Source organism: Sapajus apella, unplaced genomic scaffold (assembly GCF_009761245.1).
Source record: "Sapajus apella isolate SASKATOON/1434 unplaced genomic scaffold, GSC_monkey_1.0 scaffold2, whole genome shotgun sequence".
Taxonomy (NCBI): domain Eukaryota; kingdom Metazoa; phylum Chordata; class Mammalia; order Primates; family Cebidae; genus Sapajus; species Sapajus apella.
In genome coordinates, this window is record NW_022436942.1 from 64,826,278 (window position 1) to 64,844,154 (window position 17,877).

Consider the following 17,877-nt stretch of genomic DNA (forward strand, 5'->3'; position numbering starts at 1 on the left):
AAAACACACCACAAGATTTCCACAAAACATAGTTATAAAACAGGAACTTGTCACTGTATTAAATTTCTAATTTCTTGCTACTTGAAAAGCCCTTATTTTCCCTCACCTAAAATTATTCCCCTGAAATAAGACACACAACTCTCATTTTTAAACTATGATCAGCATACTTGACTCTATTCAACATACAAGTTTATCGCCTTCAATGTGTGGAAGGATATCTACTGATTCCATTGCATTAGAATTTCTTTTAGATCACTTCTCGTTGATGGCAAATCTTTACCTGCTGAGGGTGGGTGGAATTTTTGGAAACAAAAGCCTGATGACTAAGTTTGGAGATCAAGCTGATCAAGATCATATGATTTGAGGTCAAAACTGAAGGCTGTATTCTGTAGAGTGATGAGACTAAATGGCCTTCCTGGGTGGCTCTGGGGGTATCTCTTGAGGCAACACCAACAGAGGCCATGGGGCAGGGGGTATCATGCACAATGAGGGGACACCTTGCTGGCTCTGGAGTGTGTGGGCATGTGTCAGCCACAGTAAGGAAGATGACAGGCAGGAGAATTAGATTCCTGTCTCTTCTACTGCCCAGAGACTGTGAATGGAGGCAGCCTTGAATCACCTTAGATCCCAGTTCCTCATTCCTCATTTGTAAAGTGACATCATCAAACTCTCCCCCAGTGTTGTTTGCTTGTTTTCTTTTCTTTTCTCCCTCTCCCCTCTCCCCTCTTCCCTCTCAAATGGAGTCTCACTCTGTTGCCCAGGCTGGATGGAGTGCAGTGGCATGATCTTGGCTCACTACAACCTCCACCTCCCAGGTTCAAGCTATTCTCCTGCCCCAGTCTCCCGCGTAGCTGAGACTACAGGTACACGCTGCCACACTGGACTAATTTTTTGTATTTTAGTAGAGAGGGATTTCACTGTGTTGCCCAGGCTGGTTTCAAACTCCTGAGCTCAGACAATCCACCTGCCTCAGCCTCCCAAAGTGCTGGGATTACAGGCTTGAGCCACTGCGCCTGGCCTCCAGTGGTGTTTTCTAAGACAAAATGTATTACCGAGTATAAAACCACCTCATTTAAGTCATGGTGCTTAGTGATGCTCAGTGGCTGACAGTTCCCCTTTTCACTCTTTCCCTTCCTCATCTTAAATTAGGAGGGCAATTGTTTGACTATGTCATCTCAGAAATGCTTGCTTCAAACTCATGTTTCTTGAAAAAAATTGTACCCACAAAATGATGTAAGGGTATCCTGCATGCTGGTTTACCTTCAACTGGAGTGTGGTGTATGGGGCGGAGAATGGACAGGGGAGATGAGTGACATGGCCACCACCACCTAAAAAGGAATTCCAACAGCTCCAGAGACAGTAGTTCTCCAGAGCTTCTCTGCTTCCCACCCCCATCCCTGTGGAGCCCCCAGCTCTGTCTGCCCAGGCTGAAAGAGAGAAGGGTGGGATTCATGAGTAATTAAAGGGAATTTGGAAGGCTGGGATGTTGCGGAATGTTAGATCAGTAGCTAGAACAGCATGTGGCGTTCTTTAGGCAGGCTTCATTGAATCCATACAAAAAAAGAAAGAGGGGCTGCCTGCCTGTCTGCTCATTTATCAAACAGTGAAGCTCAACTTTCACAGCTCCACAAAAGTGTTTTACTGTTTGCTGAGTCTTGCTCCAGAAATTAAAAGCTGAGCAGCCTGAGCGGGGCTGAACCAACCCTGCATTTTGAGACTCAAACTAAATTGCGCTGGGCTTTCAGATTCAGGGACCAGTTGATTATTTAGTGAAAGGAGAGGAGAATAATTTGTAATTTGCAGCCCATAAGAAACACTTAAAAAAAAAAAAGCCAAACCCCCTTCCCACAGGTTTTTGTTGCAGCTGCAAGGAGGAGGTGCTATCTGCAACAGCCCTTTCTTTGCTCAGAGTGGGAAAAGTCTTGACCTGCATTTGGGCAGAATGTGATGTGATACAACAGCACTTCTACCCATCCCCCATCCCCTACTCACAACAAACCCCCTTTCCTCCGATTTCTTTACTTGAGATTGCCTTTTTCTCTCTTTGGAGGAGGAGGAGAGGGTTTGGCCATCAGATACTTTGAGGTAAAATAATTTTCACAAACAGAATCAAATATTCCAACCACGCTAACACGTTCCTTGGGAAAGCGTAATATACCACAAAACCCCAAACACTAGATTGAATGAGGAGCATCTGCAAATCCACAAAAGGATGAAAGTCTGGAGGGCTAACTCCGTCAGTGAAGAGAAAGGGCTAGAAAATAATGGTAACAAGAGGAAGAGTCACTAGAGAGGCAGAGGGAAGTGTTAATGGGTAGGGACCCCCTGCTCCGGCCCCTCCCTGGCAGCTGGTCACTCCTCGCTCCCCTCCAGCCAGCGGGCTGTGAAAGCCTGTTGAGGTTGAGCTCTTTGCCTTCCACTCTTGTTCCACTTCTGGCTGGTGAAGTACCAGGAGGCAAGCCTGGGTACCGAGTCTCTAGTCTCTCTGATCCTGCTACGAACCTGTGTGATAAGCTGAACAAGTGTTATGATCTCCACTTCATAGATGAAGAACCTGTTGCTCATATGGAAGAAAGAGCAAAAGGTCTTTTTTGGCTTTTCAATTTAGCACATTTTTATAAAGTGTTAATGCTCTCCTATACTTTATAAACGTGTGTTTTAAAAACATTGAAATGTGTCTCCCCTTGGATAAAGCAGCTCTACCTTTGAGAAAGGAATGAGGAAGAAATTCCAAAACAAAGTATCAAAAATAAAAAACAAAAATTGTGACACCCGAAGATATTGCTTATAGCATTATTTGCATTAACACAATGCTGGAGACAACTTCAATGGCCTATCAAAGAGGGATGATTCGTTCGTTCTTTCTTTCATTCATTGAGTCAATGAATTAATGCACTGAGCCACCTTCTCTCCCACCTGGACTACTGCAGTAGCCTTCCAACTGGTTTCCCTGCTTCCATGCTTGTCCCTAAGTCAATTCTCCACACAGAAGCCAGGGTGACCCTTTTGCATGGTAAGTCAGATCTTGTTCCCCACTCCCCTCCTTAAAGCCCTTGGAAATCTTCCCATCTCACTAAGGGTAAAAGCGGACACACTTACAAAGGCCTGCAAGGCCCTGTGAACCCCTCCAGCCTCCCGACCTCTCCTCCTACCGCTCTCTCTCGGTTACTCGCTCTGCTCCAGCCACATGGGCCTCCTCATTCTTTCTGAAGCACGTAAGACAAGCTCCCACACCAGGGCTTTCCCATGGACTATTCCTTCTTGCAATTTCCTTCCCCTAGATATCCACAAAGTTTATTCTCTCACTTCCTTTAGGTCACCACCCAGATGCCACGTGATCATTGAGTCCTAATTGCCCTAAACAAAATAACACTAACAAACACCTCCATTTTTTTTTTTCCAAGACACAGTCTTGCTCTGTAACCCAGGCTGGAGTACAGTGGCATGATCTCAGCTCACTGCAACCTCTGCCTCCTGGTTTCAAGCAATTCTCCTGCCTCAGCCTCCTGAGTAGCTGGGATTACAGGCATGCGCTGCCATGCCCAGCTAATTTTTGTATTTTTAGTAGAGTTGGGGGTTTCGCCATGTTGCCCAGGCTGGTCTCAAACTCCTGACCTCAGGTGATCTGCCCACCTAGGTCTCCTAAAGTGCTGGGATTACAGCGTGAGCCACGGCACCCGCTCCCACCTCCATGTTCTTTACTCTCTGGAGCACTTACCTGATCGAAGGTACATTGACTTTTTCACTTATTTTTCGTCTTCTCACACTAGAATGTAAGCTTCTTGAACAGAGGCAGTTTCTGTTTTGCTCAGCGTGTTCCTCAGTGCCTAGCAAAATGTCCAGCCTATAGCAGGAGCTAGTGGATATTTGTTGGTGAATGAATCCAAGCTTTGGACCATTAACCAACCTATTATGGTTACTGAGACTGCAGCTTGTTGAACATGGGGAAAATGAGGCTGGAGATACAGTTTGTGTGGAGTCTTATAAGCCTAGGTAAGGACTTTATAAAGCTAAGTACAACATTGATTATTTATAAAAATTCTATGGGGTGGGGAGTTGGAGAAATTTGGTCAAAGAATGCAAACTTTCAATTAGGAAGAATAAGTTCAAGAGCTTGGTAACTATAGTTAATGACAATGTATTCTTGAAAATTGCTGGCCAGGCACAATAGCTCAGGCCTGTAATCCCAGCACTTTGGAAGGCAGAGGTGGGTGGATCACTTGAGGCCAGGAGCTTGAACTTGCTCTGGCCAACTGGCAAAACCCGATCTCTACTAAAAATCCAAAAATTAGCTGGGCCTGGTGGTACATGCCTGTAATCTCAGCTACTAGGGAGGCTGAGGCACAAGAATCACTTGAACCCAGGAGACGGAGGTTGCAGTGAGCTGAGGTCATGCTACTGCACTCCATCCTGGGAGACAGAGTGAGACTCCATCTCAAAAAGAAAAAAAAAACAAGAAGAAAAGGAAATTGCTAATAGGGTACATTTTAAGTGTTCTCACTATAAAAAAAATAACAAGTTGGGAGGTAATACATATGTTAATTAACTCAATTTAGCCATTCCACAATGTATACATATTTCAAAACATCATATTGCCAGCACGGTGGCTCACACCTGTAATCCCAGCACTTTGGGAGGCCAAGGTGGCCAGTTTACAAGGTCAGGAGATTGAGACCATCCTGGTCAACATGGTGAAACCCTGTCTCTACTAAAATACAAAAAATTAGCCAGGCATGGTGGTGGGCACCTGTAGTCCCAGCTACTCAGGAGGCTGAGACAGGGGAATTGCTTGAAACCACGGGCAGAGGTTGCAGTGAGCCAAGATCGCACTACTGCATGCCAGCTGGGTGACAGAGCAAGACTCTGTCTTTAAAAAAATCATATTGTATACCATAAATATATACAATTTTATATGTCAACTTTAATTAAAAAAAAAAAAAGATTCTATGGATCGCCTAACTATGTCACCCAACAAGTGGCCCAGGGAAAGTTTCTGGGAGGAAATAAGGTACAAGCTGAGATGTGAGGATGAGTAGACATTAGGCAGAAAAAGAGTGTGAAGAGAGGGCTCTGGACAATGAGAACATCCTGTGGGAAGGGCCAGAGTAAGACAGAATACAATGTGTTCATGAAACTTGGAAGAAGTTCCATTCCGTATGGCCAGAACATAGGAATTGGGAGAGGAGTGGGATAGCTAAGCTGGAACAAAGGCAGGGCCAATCAGGCAGGACCTGGGGGGTGTGGGTTTTGTTTAGAGGCTTCATGGAGAAGTGGTCGTGATGGGGCATGACAGGAAGCAGGGCCAATGAGACCATTGAAGCAATCCAGGTGCAAGACCATGGTCCTGGGATAGGTGGAGATGGGAGGATATGGGTAGAATCAGGATATGAAGACGGGGGTAGAACTTGGTCACAGATTGGAAGTGGCACATACTCTAGCTTCTGGTTTGGGGAAGGGTGAGTTCTGGTGTGGTCAGGTAATGGGGAAAGGCTCACAGAGCAGCGGAGTGCAGACTGGGTGGCTGGATGGGCTCTGAGGGCACAGGTGGTGAGGAGGGAGAGAGAGCTGAGGGTAGAAGGTGCAGAGGTATGGGCCTGGAAGCATTCAGGAAATAGTGCAACACCAAGTAGTCTGACTTGGACAGAACCTCGAGTTCATGTAAGGAAATTTAGAGAGAAAAGATGGAAGCAAAGAGTGGTGTCTGAGTTTCAATCAAAGGAACCTCTGCTAAGTCAGGTGGACATAGAGAATTTCTGGAGGCCTCTAGGCAGACAGGTAATGATCTGGATCATTCCTTCAGTAAACCTACTTGGGGACCTACATTGTACAAACAGAATGATTTTTGCTTAGCATTTTATTAAGCAGTAGTGTTTCACTGCCAGATTGCCACTTGAGCAGATGCGGGTAAATTTCATTCAAGAGGAGACACGGGGCTGCCTGCTAATGTTACCATCCCCTCAGCTGCTTCCCACCTTCCGTAGCCTATTAGGTGCAGAACCCTCAGATCCTTTTATAACAGTGGCCACCAGAACATTTCCAAGAGGGCCAGAGTGAGGAGAATAGAAATCTTCACCGAAGAGTTAATAAGAACGAGAAATCATTTCATTCCTCAAACACACGTAACGTGTAAATGCAGGAATATGACATAAAAGAAATAAAGGTTGCTGTTAAAGGAAGGAATGAGAGGCTTGGGGACACTTTCATTCATCCAGAAGCCATAGCATTGTGGTGGTAGAGTGTTAAGTCAGACTGGATGCATTCAAATCGCAGATCTGCATCTGAGCTGTGTGGCTTTGTGCAGGTTGCTTAGCCTCTCTAAGCCTCAGTTTACTCATCTATAAAGAGGGAAATAGTGGAACCTGGCACTGGATTGTTATGATGATCAACTGAAATAATACATGTAAAGTGGTTAGCACAGTGCCTGAGCCAGGACTGGAACCCGGGAGAACCCAACTCCAAAGCCTTTGTGCCTAACCACTGTTTCCCACTGTTTCCCAATTCACTAGGAAAACAGAGAAAGGAGGCAGCTAAAGCTGCATGGGAAGGGCTACAGGGCAAGTGGGAGAGGCTCAGAGAAAGCTAGGAGTTCCTTGGGGGTGGGTAGAAACAGTGGGGCCTTGGCCTTCCAGGCATAGGGAACAGGACTGTGGATGTGGGGCCAAAATGAGCCTGGAGCTCTGAGGAATAGCTGGATTTTAGGCTGGGTAGCTGGGCAGGAGTTGATCACAGAGGACCTCATGACCCAACCTGAGGAAGCTGGCTTTTTATTCAGAGTGGGCAGCAAGAAGGCACTCAATATTTTCAAGGAGGAGATGAAATTATTATACTGGCATTTTAGAAAGATCCTGCTGCTGAGGCCTGGCGTGGTGGCATGTACCTATAGTCCTAGCTTCTCTGGAGGCTGAGGCAGGAGGATCTCTCAGGTCTAGGAATTCAAGGCTGCAGTGGGCTAGGATGGCACCACTACTCCAGCCTGGTCAACAGAGTGAGACCCTGTCTCAAAAAAACAAATCCCACTCGTGAGGCAACAAGATCGGTGGCAGGAAAACCAGTTAGAAGAATGTTTCTGTGGTCCAAGCAGTGAGAGATGATAGTGGGCTAGGGCAGTAGTGGGGATAAGGGCAGCTAGAGAGAAGGGGCTAGGTTTAGGAGATGTTCTGAAGCCAGAATCAACAGGACCAATGATTATGCAGTGTTAGGAAAAGAGGAGTCAGGGAGGACTCTCCGGTTCTGTCTTAGGTAACACAGCGGAGGTTGAGCTGGTCACACAGATGCTAAAACTGCATGTATTGATCTATACATTATTCAAAAAGAATAAGTAAAAACCATCAGCAATGAAGAGTGTCATAGATTAAATTGATCTGTGAATTCCCAGGCCCCATGCTATGGCTTGATAATGCCTCAACATCGCAGTGCATAGAATTACAAACACACTGATTGTACATGTTACTGTCTCGCAGAGGTAGAACAAGTAACTCCAGAAGGCCATTCATTTCCCAGGGGCCATCTGTTACATCTCTAGAACACAGTTGGCAACCCCTGGTACCTTAACCTAGGGCCAGGGATCAAGGGCTTGGCCTGTGTCATTTTATAGATGTTACCTAGGATACCATTTGGATAAACACTTGGAAAGGTTTCAGAACTTAGCCCCGTCTCTTAAATCAAGTTATCGTAAGGCTTAGCAACCAAACAAAACAATGCTGCTTTCTTTAATTATCGACATATTGGTTATAGAAAATAGGAAATGATTTATTTAAAAAACAAAAAGAAAAGAAAGAAAAACAACACTATAACATTCTGGTAGAAGTAGATTTTAGGCGCTTCTTCCAAGATTATCTTGAACTTTCACCGTTATTCCTAATAAAATCCTTTTCTGTTTGCAAAAAAAATAGTTGATTTAGTACATGAATATACAAACCCTTTCTGTTGTACTCACAATCCCAATACCCTAACAAATATCCATCTTCATTTTTCCACATTACCGTTCATTCCTCTATTTCTATAAACAATTCCCTGTTATATAACTCTAACATAAACATAGATTGAGTTCTGCTATTTCATTTAACATTATAAGCATTTTTTGTGTTATGACATAGTTTTTGTTACCATCAATTTTAATGGTAATTATTTCATAATTTCTATGGGGTGTATATACACTACCATATTTTTAGACAATTTCTTATCATTGGACATTTGTTGTTTCAAAATTTTCACTGTCATTAGTAGCCGCACATTTAGCTTTTTCTTATTTTAGATTATTGCCTTGGAATGAAGAGGTCAAAAATATAAGTATTTTATGGCTTCTTATATGTTTTGAAAATGCTTTGGGGAAGGGTTGTACTAATAAATGATACCATCAGCCATCTGAGTATTCCAGTTTTACTACAGCTTTGACAGCACTGAATATTATCCTTTTCGAAGTATCTGTGAATAACAGAGGGTTAAATATGATGCCTTACTAGCCAAATGCAATGGCTTATACCAGCACTTCAAGAGGTTGAGGTGGGTGGATCACTTGAGGTCAGGAGTTCAAGACCAGCCTGGCCAACATGGCAAAAACTTGTCTCTACTAAAAATACAAAAATTAGCCAGGCATGTTGGTGTGCATCTGTAGTCCCAGCTACTCGACAGGCTGAGGCAGGAGGATCGCCTGAACTCAGGAGGTCGGAGGTTGCAGTGAGCCAAGACATGCCACTGTACTCCAGCCGGGGCAACAGAGTGAGACTCTGTCTCAGAAAAACAAAAAAGCAAAAACATGATACCTTGCTTCAGTAATTATGTTCATTTGTATAGGAGAAATTTTACAGACTAAACATGAATATTTCTGCTTTTTCTAAGCAACTAATATGCACTTATATTGATAGTGGGATTCTTCTAACTCTATTGTATTATCTTCTTTGCTTGGGTGGTTAGGAAACTCAGAACTCACTTGAAACCAATGTTAAAAATCCCCTGGCTCAATTTTCCTTGTTTTCTTTCTATCTCTATCAGCATGTCTATATCTGTTCAGTAGTGTTGCTTTGTGAACAGCTGCTTCAAATCCTGGCTCTGAAGCCATTCATATGAAGAAAGTCTGTCGGGCTTGGCCACAGGTTAATATAAACCCAAGGTGATGAGGCCACTAAACCTGGTTGCAGTCTTGGGCTGCATTGCTAGACAAAGTGTTTAAAGAGCACTGTTACTGACCCCATCTTGAATGACTGCCTTTCAATCAGGCCACAAAAGTTTGAGAGGGACATAAACAAAGTTAAGAAGCTTGGATCCTCAGTTTACAGGAGTCAGGGTTAAAGAGATGGGATTTATTGCCTACAAAGGGTACCCTTAAAGAATTCAGAGAATTATTGCATCATTTTTTTCAGCATGATCACCATGAGATGATATTTTAAAAGCCCCTTTTACTTCCAAAGGTGGTTTCGTGATGCTATTGCATTAGATTCTCTAAACATTCTTGTGAAGTGCATCTTTTTTTCAACCATTTTCAGATGCTGAAATGCTGGCCCATCCATTCTCTACACTGGAGATAGTCAGCTCCCCAGTGTAGAGAAATGCTCAGTCTTCATGCTATCTGTTCAAGGTTCTCAATTTCTCACTAATTTGTGCACTTGTTTCTATCCCACTGATGCCATTTTAGTTGAGATCACCAACACCTAGCCCTCCAATTAGGGGAAGACTACACAACTCCCTTAGTCCTCAAATGTCACAGGAGGAAATTCAGGCACAGAGAAGTTAAATAGGGTGTCCAAGTTCAAACAGCTAACAGGGTCACAGTCCATATTTGCTGAGTGAATGAGTAAAGCAATCAATGAGAGTATTGGTGTGGATAAAAGAGGGGTGAATAGATCAATAGAGATGTTCATCCCCATCCCTAGAGAAAGCTCTCAAGTCTGATGCTCTACCAATAAGAAATCAGCAACAACATCTCTTTTCATGAAGGCTCACTCCCTCTGACCATGCATGCCTGCTCAATGCTTACCAGGAGGGAAGGGATTCTGGAAGACTTTGGTTACACTTGAAAAATCCCAAAGGGTCATCTGGAAAATCAGTGGTAATAATGGGTAACATTTAGTAAGTACTTACTAAGTGCCAGGCACTGCTGCAAATTATTTACATACATTCACTTTTTAAAATTTCATAATAATTCTCTAGAGGTTATTATCATTCCCATTTTACAAATGGGGAAACTGAGTCACATGGCTATTAAATAACTTGCCCAAGGGCACCCAGCTTAACCAATGACTGAGCTTGGATTTAATTCAGGTAGTCGAGTTCCAGAGTTCTTGCAAGTAACCCCTGCACTGTCATACCTTTCCACAAACGTCATCTTTATAAATCCCAAGGAAAGGGGCCCCATGGTTATGTCTTCACCTTGAGAGATGCTCTCTTTTCCCGGATTTCTTGTGAATTGGTGTGGTTTTCCTGAGCAACAGCAATTATAGTCCTCTTCTCTGCAGGCAGATAGAAGATACTCTCAAGCTTTCATTCCTTCATTCAGCAAATATGGATTGAGGTCTTTGCATGTGCCAAACCCTGTATGAGTTCCCTGCTCTCATGGAGCATGTGTACAAGTAGGAATAGAGGACATAAAGTTAGCACCCAAAGAGTAAGTGAACAAGATAACTTCAGATAGTGCTAAGTGATAAGAATACAAAGCAGGGCCATATGACCCTTGTGCTACTCTACACTGGCTGGTTCGAGAACGCCTCTGGGCAGAAGGACATTGTCTAGACACCTGAATGGTTTAAGAGGAGGCAGTCTTGAACAATTAGAACACATGGACACAGGGAGGGGAGCATCACACAGTGCAGTCAGTAGGTGGGGGGCTAGGGGAGGGACAGAGGCGGTCGGGAAGGTGGGGAGGAATAATGAGGGGAGAAATACCAGATATAGGTGATGAGGGGGATAAAGGCAGCAAACCACCTTGCCTTGTATGTACCTATGCAACAAGTCTGCATGATCTGCACATAAAGTACAGAACCTAAAGTACCATTAAAAACAAAAAACAAAAAAAAAAAAGAGGAGGCAGTCTTGTGAAGAGCTGAGTGAAATTCCACTCCCGGCTGAAGTACAGAGGCCCCCAGTGAGGAGCAATGCTGGTGTATTTGTAATAGAGAAAACAATAAAAAGCCAGTGTGGCTGGGATCTGGTGAGTAAAGGTGAGAACTGTAAAAGAGGAAGACCAGAAGGTAAGCAGGTTGAGTTACAGAGGCTAAGTGTGGGTTTTAGTTCCAGGTGCCATGGAAGCCATTGGAGGGTTTTAAATAGGGGAATGGCACATCCTAGACCAACCAGAACTCTCCTTCCATCGTAAGTAGGAGGGGGTGAGGCACAGAGTGGCCAAGTAAGACCCCCTTAGTATCTAGAGCCCCACAACTATCCAAGCATGCCCCACTCCGACACCAGTCGTCTTCTCCAGGGTCCTCACAGACTCTTAATAAATCATTGCAACCAAGGACCTACGTTTTCCTCCCTTCTGTAGATGGCTGTTTGTAAAACTCAGTCACTATGCTCCCAACTCTTCCCAATTGGTAACTGATTCTTCTGTTGACTTACAGATCATAAGGCAGCAGTTTCCTCAGTTAACCACCAGAAGACTCGGGACCCGAGGACAGTCAAAGTAAGCACCGGATGGCCATTCCACCTGCAGAGCACGCATCTATGGGCCTTGAGACAGGCCAGACCCTTGGCCCTTTATCCTGGGCCTGTCTGCAGGCCTGGCAGAAGTCTGTGCCTAGAGGGACTATGGAGGAGCTTTATGATGGCCAGAGCCCTCTCTCAGGACTCCTGAAAGATAGGTTGTCCAAAAGCCCCAGACGAATTGGCTCTGTTGCTTTAAGGAATCTGATTTTGTACCACCCTGCTTTTAGCTATATTTTGTAAAATAGTCTTGGGCCTCATTGAAAGGATTGCCTTGTGGCTTCTGGGATGATGACCAGGTTATTTGGACTGTTTTGCTGAGCAAACTCTGCTTTCATAGTATCCAGTAGACCAGAGAAGCAAAACTGTACTATTCCCTGCACGGGAGATGGGGCAGAAAAGTCCAGCTGCACCACGGTCCACAAGGGCTCGCTGCTTCCCATTCGTCAGTTGCATCAACCAACCAACCAACCAACTCATGCTTTATCTTTTCTGTGTGTCACATATGTGGTGCTAGGTACTGGGAACACAGGAGCAAATCAGTTGCTGCCCTCATGGAGCATACATTCCGGTGGGAAACACAGACAAAACTAAGAATCAGATTGGGACAAAGAGAGTTGTAGCAGAGAACAACAAAAAGGAATGGCCAGGGAAGGTCCTTCAGAGGAGGTTACATTTAAGAAAAGCCCAGAGGAGTGCAGAAGGATGTGCAGACACTTGTCTGCTAGGCATGAGTCAGTAGGAAGGGAATCTCTTCCTATATTGCTCGGCCTTCATTAAAATCTGGATTTATAGGACTGTCCTCTAAGGATGTTTCAAAAATTGTTGGACGATAATAGGTGTTCCATGAAAAGCAGTGGGCCCTATAAATTTGGTAAACACTAAGTTTAAACGGTTTCCTTTACTGGAAGACTTCTTAGAAGCCTTATTATGCTAATGTACAAGGTGACTCCACTAGAGGGTGCCTGATTATGCAGCATTTCTAAACATTTTGACCACATTGAGCAGGTCAGCACATAGTGACCTATAAAACACTGTCACTTTTTAGAAAAACAACCATATAGGACTTAAAAGAGTTTTCTTGTCTCAAAGGATATGTCAAAAGCATATCCAATACTCTCACCCTGGGCCAAACCCCTGTCCCTCACCAGCTCCTCTCATCCCTGGGCAGCACGTTCCCATCCTCCAAGGGTGGGTTTGACTGTGGAGCCACGGTAGGGAAAGAAAATAGATGATCAAACTGGGAAAAACCCTTTTTTGGTAAAGTTCTGAAAATAATGAGACTATTTTTTTTTGGTGTGGCTTAGAAGCTCTTGAGCTGATCTCTAAAGGGACTTTCAGAAGATTGTTGAACAAAGGACCTCTTAGAATAAATTCCTAATAATTTTCCAAGATGACAATTCAGAAAAAAAAAGCTCAGTTATAATTTAAAAATTCTGATGTTTGTTTAAAAGTGAGGTTTCAGCCTTAGTTTGAGTACAAAATCCAGGTTCTTCCTTGTTTGCTGGTGAACACATAGTAGGTGATTCAAAATGTTGGTCAAACAGAATAGCGGATGGATAGAAGGATATGGAATAAATGCAAATGAATTTTTTCCTCTAGCTTATGGTCTTTGAAGAATCAGTGACTCCAACACCTTGTTTCTCATTTCTAAGAAGAGTAGACATAGTAAAGACACATAGTAAAGAGAGAGCAGAAACATTTCCCATCGTGCACAAACGAAGAAAATTTCCTTCTGTCCACATGGGAGAGTCTGTTTTTGTTTTGTTTTTCATTTTCTTTAACCTCAAGGTTGGCAAATTGGGCAATATCTTCTTTAAAAATTCTGTATAATCAATTTTATTGTATCCTCTTACATAAGGATACTCCAAAGTTGGTCACACCTTTGACCAGTTGAAAGGCAGTAAGACGCTCCTGCTTCCAACCTGCATCATGGCATTATAGAGAAACTCCTTTGGCAAATTGACCATGACAGAAGAAACCTGAGGGGTGGGCAGGGCATGGTGGCTCACGCCTGTAATCCTACCACTTTGGGAGACTGAGGCTGTGGATCACTTGATGTCAGGAGTTCAAGTTCAGCCTGGCCAACATGGTGAAACCCTGTCTCTACAAAAAATACAAAAACTAGCTGGACATGGTGGCATGCCTCTGTGGTCCCAGCTACTCAGGGAGCTGAGAAAGGAGAATTGCTTGAAGCTGAAAGTCAGAGGTTTCTGTGACCAGAAATTGCACCACTGCACTCCAGCCAGGGTGACAGAGCACATTCTACACGTGTCCCATTTTTTTTTTTAGAAGAAATAAAGGAAAAAAAGGGAAATCTGGTGAGTGGCTGGTGAGGAGTGTGGGAGCCTGTTGCCGTGCCCTACAGAACTGAACTAGAAGAACTTGAGATCAGAGCAGTAGCTTAACTGTGGTTGTTGATTTTAGCTACGTGAGGTCTGAATAGTCAAAAAGTGGTCTGGTCTGAACATATTAGATGATCCAGCTCTTAAGAAGTTATAAAGGTGAACTTTTTAAGGTTAGGGAGGTGTGTCATAACTGTCATCCCACCTGAAGCCACCGGAACCGCCCTCCTCCCCCACCCACGAAGTGACTTCCAGGTGGAAAGGCAGTTACGACAGTTGGGAAGTAGTAGAAGACACGGAAGGTACAGAAGGCAGACTTAGCTCCGCACAAAGAAGAATTTTCTGATAACCATACTGGCAAAATGAACTGGGCTGCCTTCGGAGGGTCTGAATTCTTCATCCCAGAAGGCATTCAGATAGATGCGCGATGCCCACTAAGCAGCAGTATCACGGAATGGTATCAGGAGTAAAGGGGGTTGGGGAGAGGGAAGGTTTTGATGTGCTTATCTCTTCCCTCCTTGAGAAAGCCCTTCCCATAACTCAAATGCTTTATTATCTGTAATATTTTGTGACTTTCATCATATCTCCATGGGTAAAGAAAAGTAGTTAATATGTTGTGCGGTGTTTCTGAAAGTGAGGTCCATGGGTGACTGAACATTTGTATTGCCCATAGGACTGTGAAAATCTACTCTAGACCTACTAAATAGGAATCTGTAAGGGTGGGCAGGGCCCAGGAGTCTCTATTTTAATGTTTTTTTTTTCTTTCTTCTTTTATTCATAGCCACTAGATTACCAGGGATATTTTAATATGTTTGGTAGGTGATTCTTAGTAGTAGTAAAGTTTGAGAATCACTGGCTTAGTGGCTCAAAGCACTTGGGAGGTTTAAATCCTGCCTCTGCTACTTACTCACTGGGTGATTTTGGGGATGTGACTTAAATTCCCTGAGTCTTACTTTCCTTATCTATAAAGTGGGGATAATAATTAATTCCAGGCTTATGGGGATTTTGTGAGATTAAATAAGATAATCTGTGTCAAACACTGAGTACCAGAGATCTCAAACTGATGTGCTTTAAAATTACCCCTGCGGTGCTTGATTCATTGCTGATTCTTGGGCCCCATTCCTAGATGTTCTGAATCAGTAGGTCCTAAGAGAGGCCCCAGGAATCTGTATTCTTATTAAACTTTATAAATGATTCTGTTAAAATCAAAATTGATAAGACCACCTTGCAGTGTTTTCAGGGGGATAACATTGTGGCTTCGTAGACAAAAAGACCTGTGTTCAAGAACCTGTTCTTCCCCTAAAACAGCTATATGACCTTAAATTATTTGAGCTTTCTTGCCTCCAGTTTCTCATGTGTAGAAAGACTGTAGTAATTTCTATTTTTGGTTATTTTTCAAATTAATGCATGTAAGTCTTTGCAAAGTACCTGGCATATAGAAAGTGCTCAATATATTATAGCTAAAGTCTAAACAAAATGCAACCTCCAACCCCTTGTTAGTCTTAATTAAAAACATTGCTAATATTAAGCCCACTTTGGGTTAATAAAAAGTTCTGGTCTTCATTTTACGTCAGTGTCAACTAAAGCACTGAATTTACCTTTTTAAAACTACAGTTCTTTGAGACTCCCATGTATTGATTAAGCAAAATATGGGCCAAATGAATTTTTGTTGGAGGTGCAGTTAGTCACAAACATATCCTGCTTGGGTCCTCACAGAGAAGGGACATTCAGGTGCTGGGATCCCATTTGGCTAGACATCAGAGATCAAGTACTAATGGAAAATTTTTCATCTCTTCTCTGCTTTGCAAAGTATTTGACTTAACATTTTCTGTAGGAGGCAATTTTGGTTATTTTTGCCTGCCTGATTGACAGCTGGCAATGTGGAACTTTGGTTTAATTCTATATTTCAGAGATATTAGCCTTCAGGAGAGTTAACTCTTCTATCCCCAGGTAGGATGGCCCCAGCTTTCCTTGGCCTTGGGCAACATGCCCAACTCAGGAAACCTCACTTAATGATAGTACATGAGGGTCTCTCTCTTTCTCTCTCTCTCCTTATGGCCCAGGTACCATTACTATGGCATTGCAGTGAAAGAAAGCTCCCAATATTATGATGTGATGTATTCCAAGAAAGGAGCCGCCTGGGTGAGTGAAACGGGCAAGAAAGAAGTGAGCAAACAGACAGTGGCATATTCACCCCGGTCCAAACTTGGAACACTGCTGCCAGAATTTCCCAATGTCAAAGATCTAAATCTGCCAGCCAGCCTGCCTGAGGAGAAGGTAACCACACCTGAAGTGACTATTTGGGGTGGGTGCTTTCCCTCTCTCTGTCTTTCTCTTTCTCTCTCTCTCTCTCTCTCTGTCTCTCTCTCACACACACACGCACGCGCGCACACACACACACACACACACACGCACGCACATACACACTTCTATTGCAAAACAGTGAGTTTAAAATTATAAAGATAGGAGTCCAGGCAAGGCATGGTGGCTCATGCCTGTAATCTCAGCACTTTGGGAGGGCAAGGCAGGTGGATCACTTGAGGTCAGGAGTTTGAGACCAGCCTGCCCAACATGGTGAAACCCTGTCTGTACTAAAATACAAAAAAATTAGCTGGGCATGGAGTCAGTAATAATTTCTGTAATTCCAGCCAGAGGCTGAAGCAGGAGAATTGCTTGAACCTGGCAGGCAGAGGTTGCAGTGAGCCGAGATCATGCCATTGTACTCCAGCCTGGGCAACAAAAGCAAAACTCCACCTCAAAAAAAAAAAAAAAAAAAAAAAGAAAGAAAGAAAAAGAAATCCAAATAAAGCATGGATTATAGTTAATAATAATTTATCGCTATTAGTTCATTAGTTGTGACAAATATACCCTAGTAATGCAAGATGTTCACAATAGGGGTGAGGCATATGGGAACTCCTAAGTACTATCTTTACAACTTTTCTGTAAATCCAAAACTATCTTAAAATAAAATTTACTCTATCATGTATCCCTGTCTGTCTATCTACCTATCATCTATCTTCTGTCTGTCCACCGACATACTTGTCCTATGATATTATGCTGTCTCATTTCATGAGGAAAGAACCCCTCCTCTCTGAATTGCTTTCCCACAGAATAAAGTTCATTTTCCCTTGTGCTGCAGGGGAGTTGGTGAAATCATAGTCTAATAGACAAAGAAGATTTTATAGGTCTAATGAATCTGATAGTTTTGATCATATAATATTTGGAGCAAGTTACTGGAAAAACAAATTTGGGGAAGTTTCCTACGGAGTCTCACACTGTCACCAGGCTGGAGTGCCGTGGCACGATCTCGGCTCATTGCAATCTCCACCTTCCAGATTCAAGCAATTCTCCTGCTTCAGTCTCCTGCATAGCTGAGACTACAAGTGCGTGACACCACGCCCAGCTAATTTGTATTTTTAGTAGAGACGGGGTTTCACCATGTTGACCAGGATGGTCTCGATCTCTTGACTTTGTGATCTGTCCACCTCGGCCTCCAAAAGTGCTGGGATTATAGGCGTGAGTCACTGCGCCCGGCTGAGTATCACATATTTAATGTACCCACTGATGCAACCCAGTGCTGCTCTAACATGTATGAGCTTCTACAAAGTCTCCATGTAACATAAGATCTGGGATACAGTACAGAATGAGATGAGTCCTGCTTTTAGGAAGCTTAGAGTTGAGCAGGGAGACAGATGCTTGTATAAGTCAACTTAAATTTACATAAAATGCATGTCTATGTTCCGAAATGAAGGAAATGAACTTGTATCTGTAAAAGATATGTTAAATCTAAGAACTAGATAAATCTTTATTTTTTTCTTAAATTTGCTTTTTTTTTGGTCAATAAACACATAAACGAACTTCCTGTACCATGGATTTAAAATTTTCAGATAATTAAAAA

General features: G+C 43.2%; 1 protein-coding gene across 5 annotated transcripts in view; it reads left to right on the forward strand.

Moving 5' to 3' along the window:
• Positions 1-17,877, forward strand: part of RFX4 (regulatory factor X4) — a 178,533-nt gene that overhangs the window by 84,951 nt on the left and 75,705 nt on the right. For 4 of the 5 annotated variants that reach the window (XM_032285761.1, XM_032285754.1, XM_032285765.1 and 1 more), the window contains 2 exons: positions 11,553-11,614; positions 16,043-16,256. In XM_032285761.1, the coding sequence (XP_032141652.1) occupies positions 11,553-11,614; positions 16,043-16,256 (276 nt within the window). Of the gene's footprint in view, positions 1-11,552; positions 11,615-14,002; positions 14,437-16,042; positions 16,257-17,877 lie in introns of those variants that run through there. The other variant, XM_032285775.1, reaches the window with a different exon arrangement.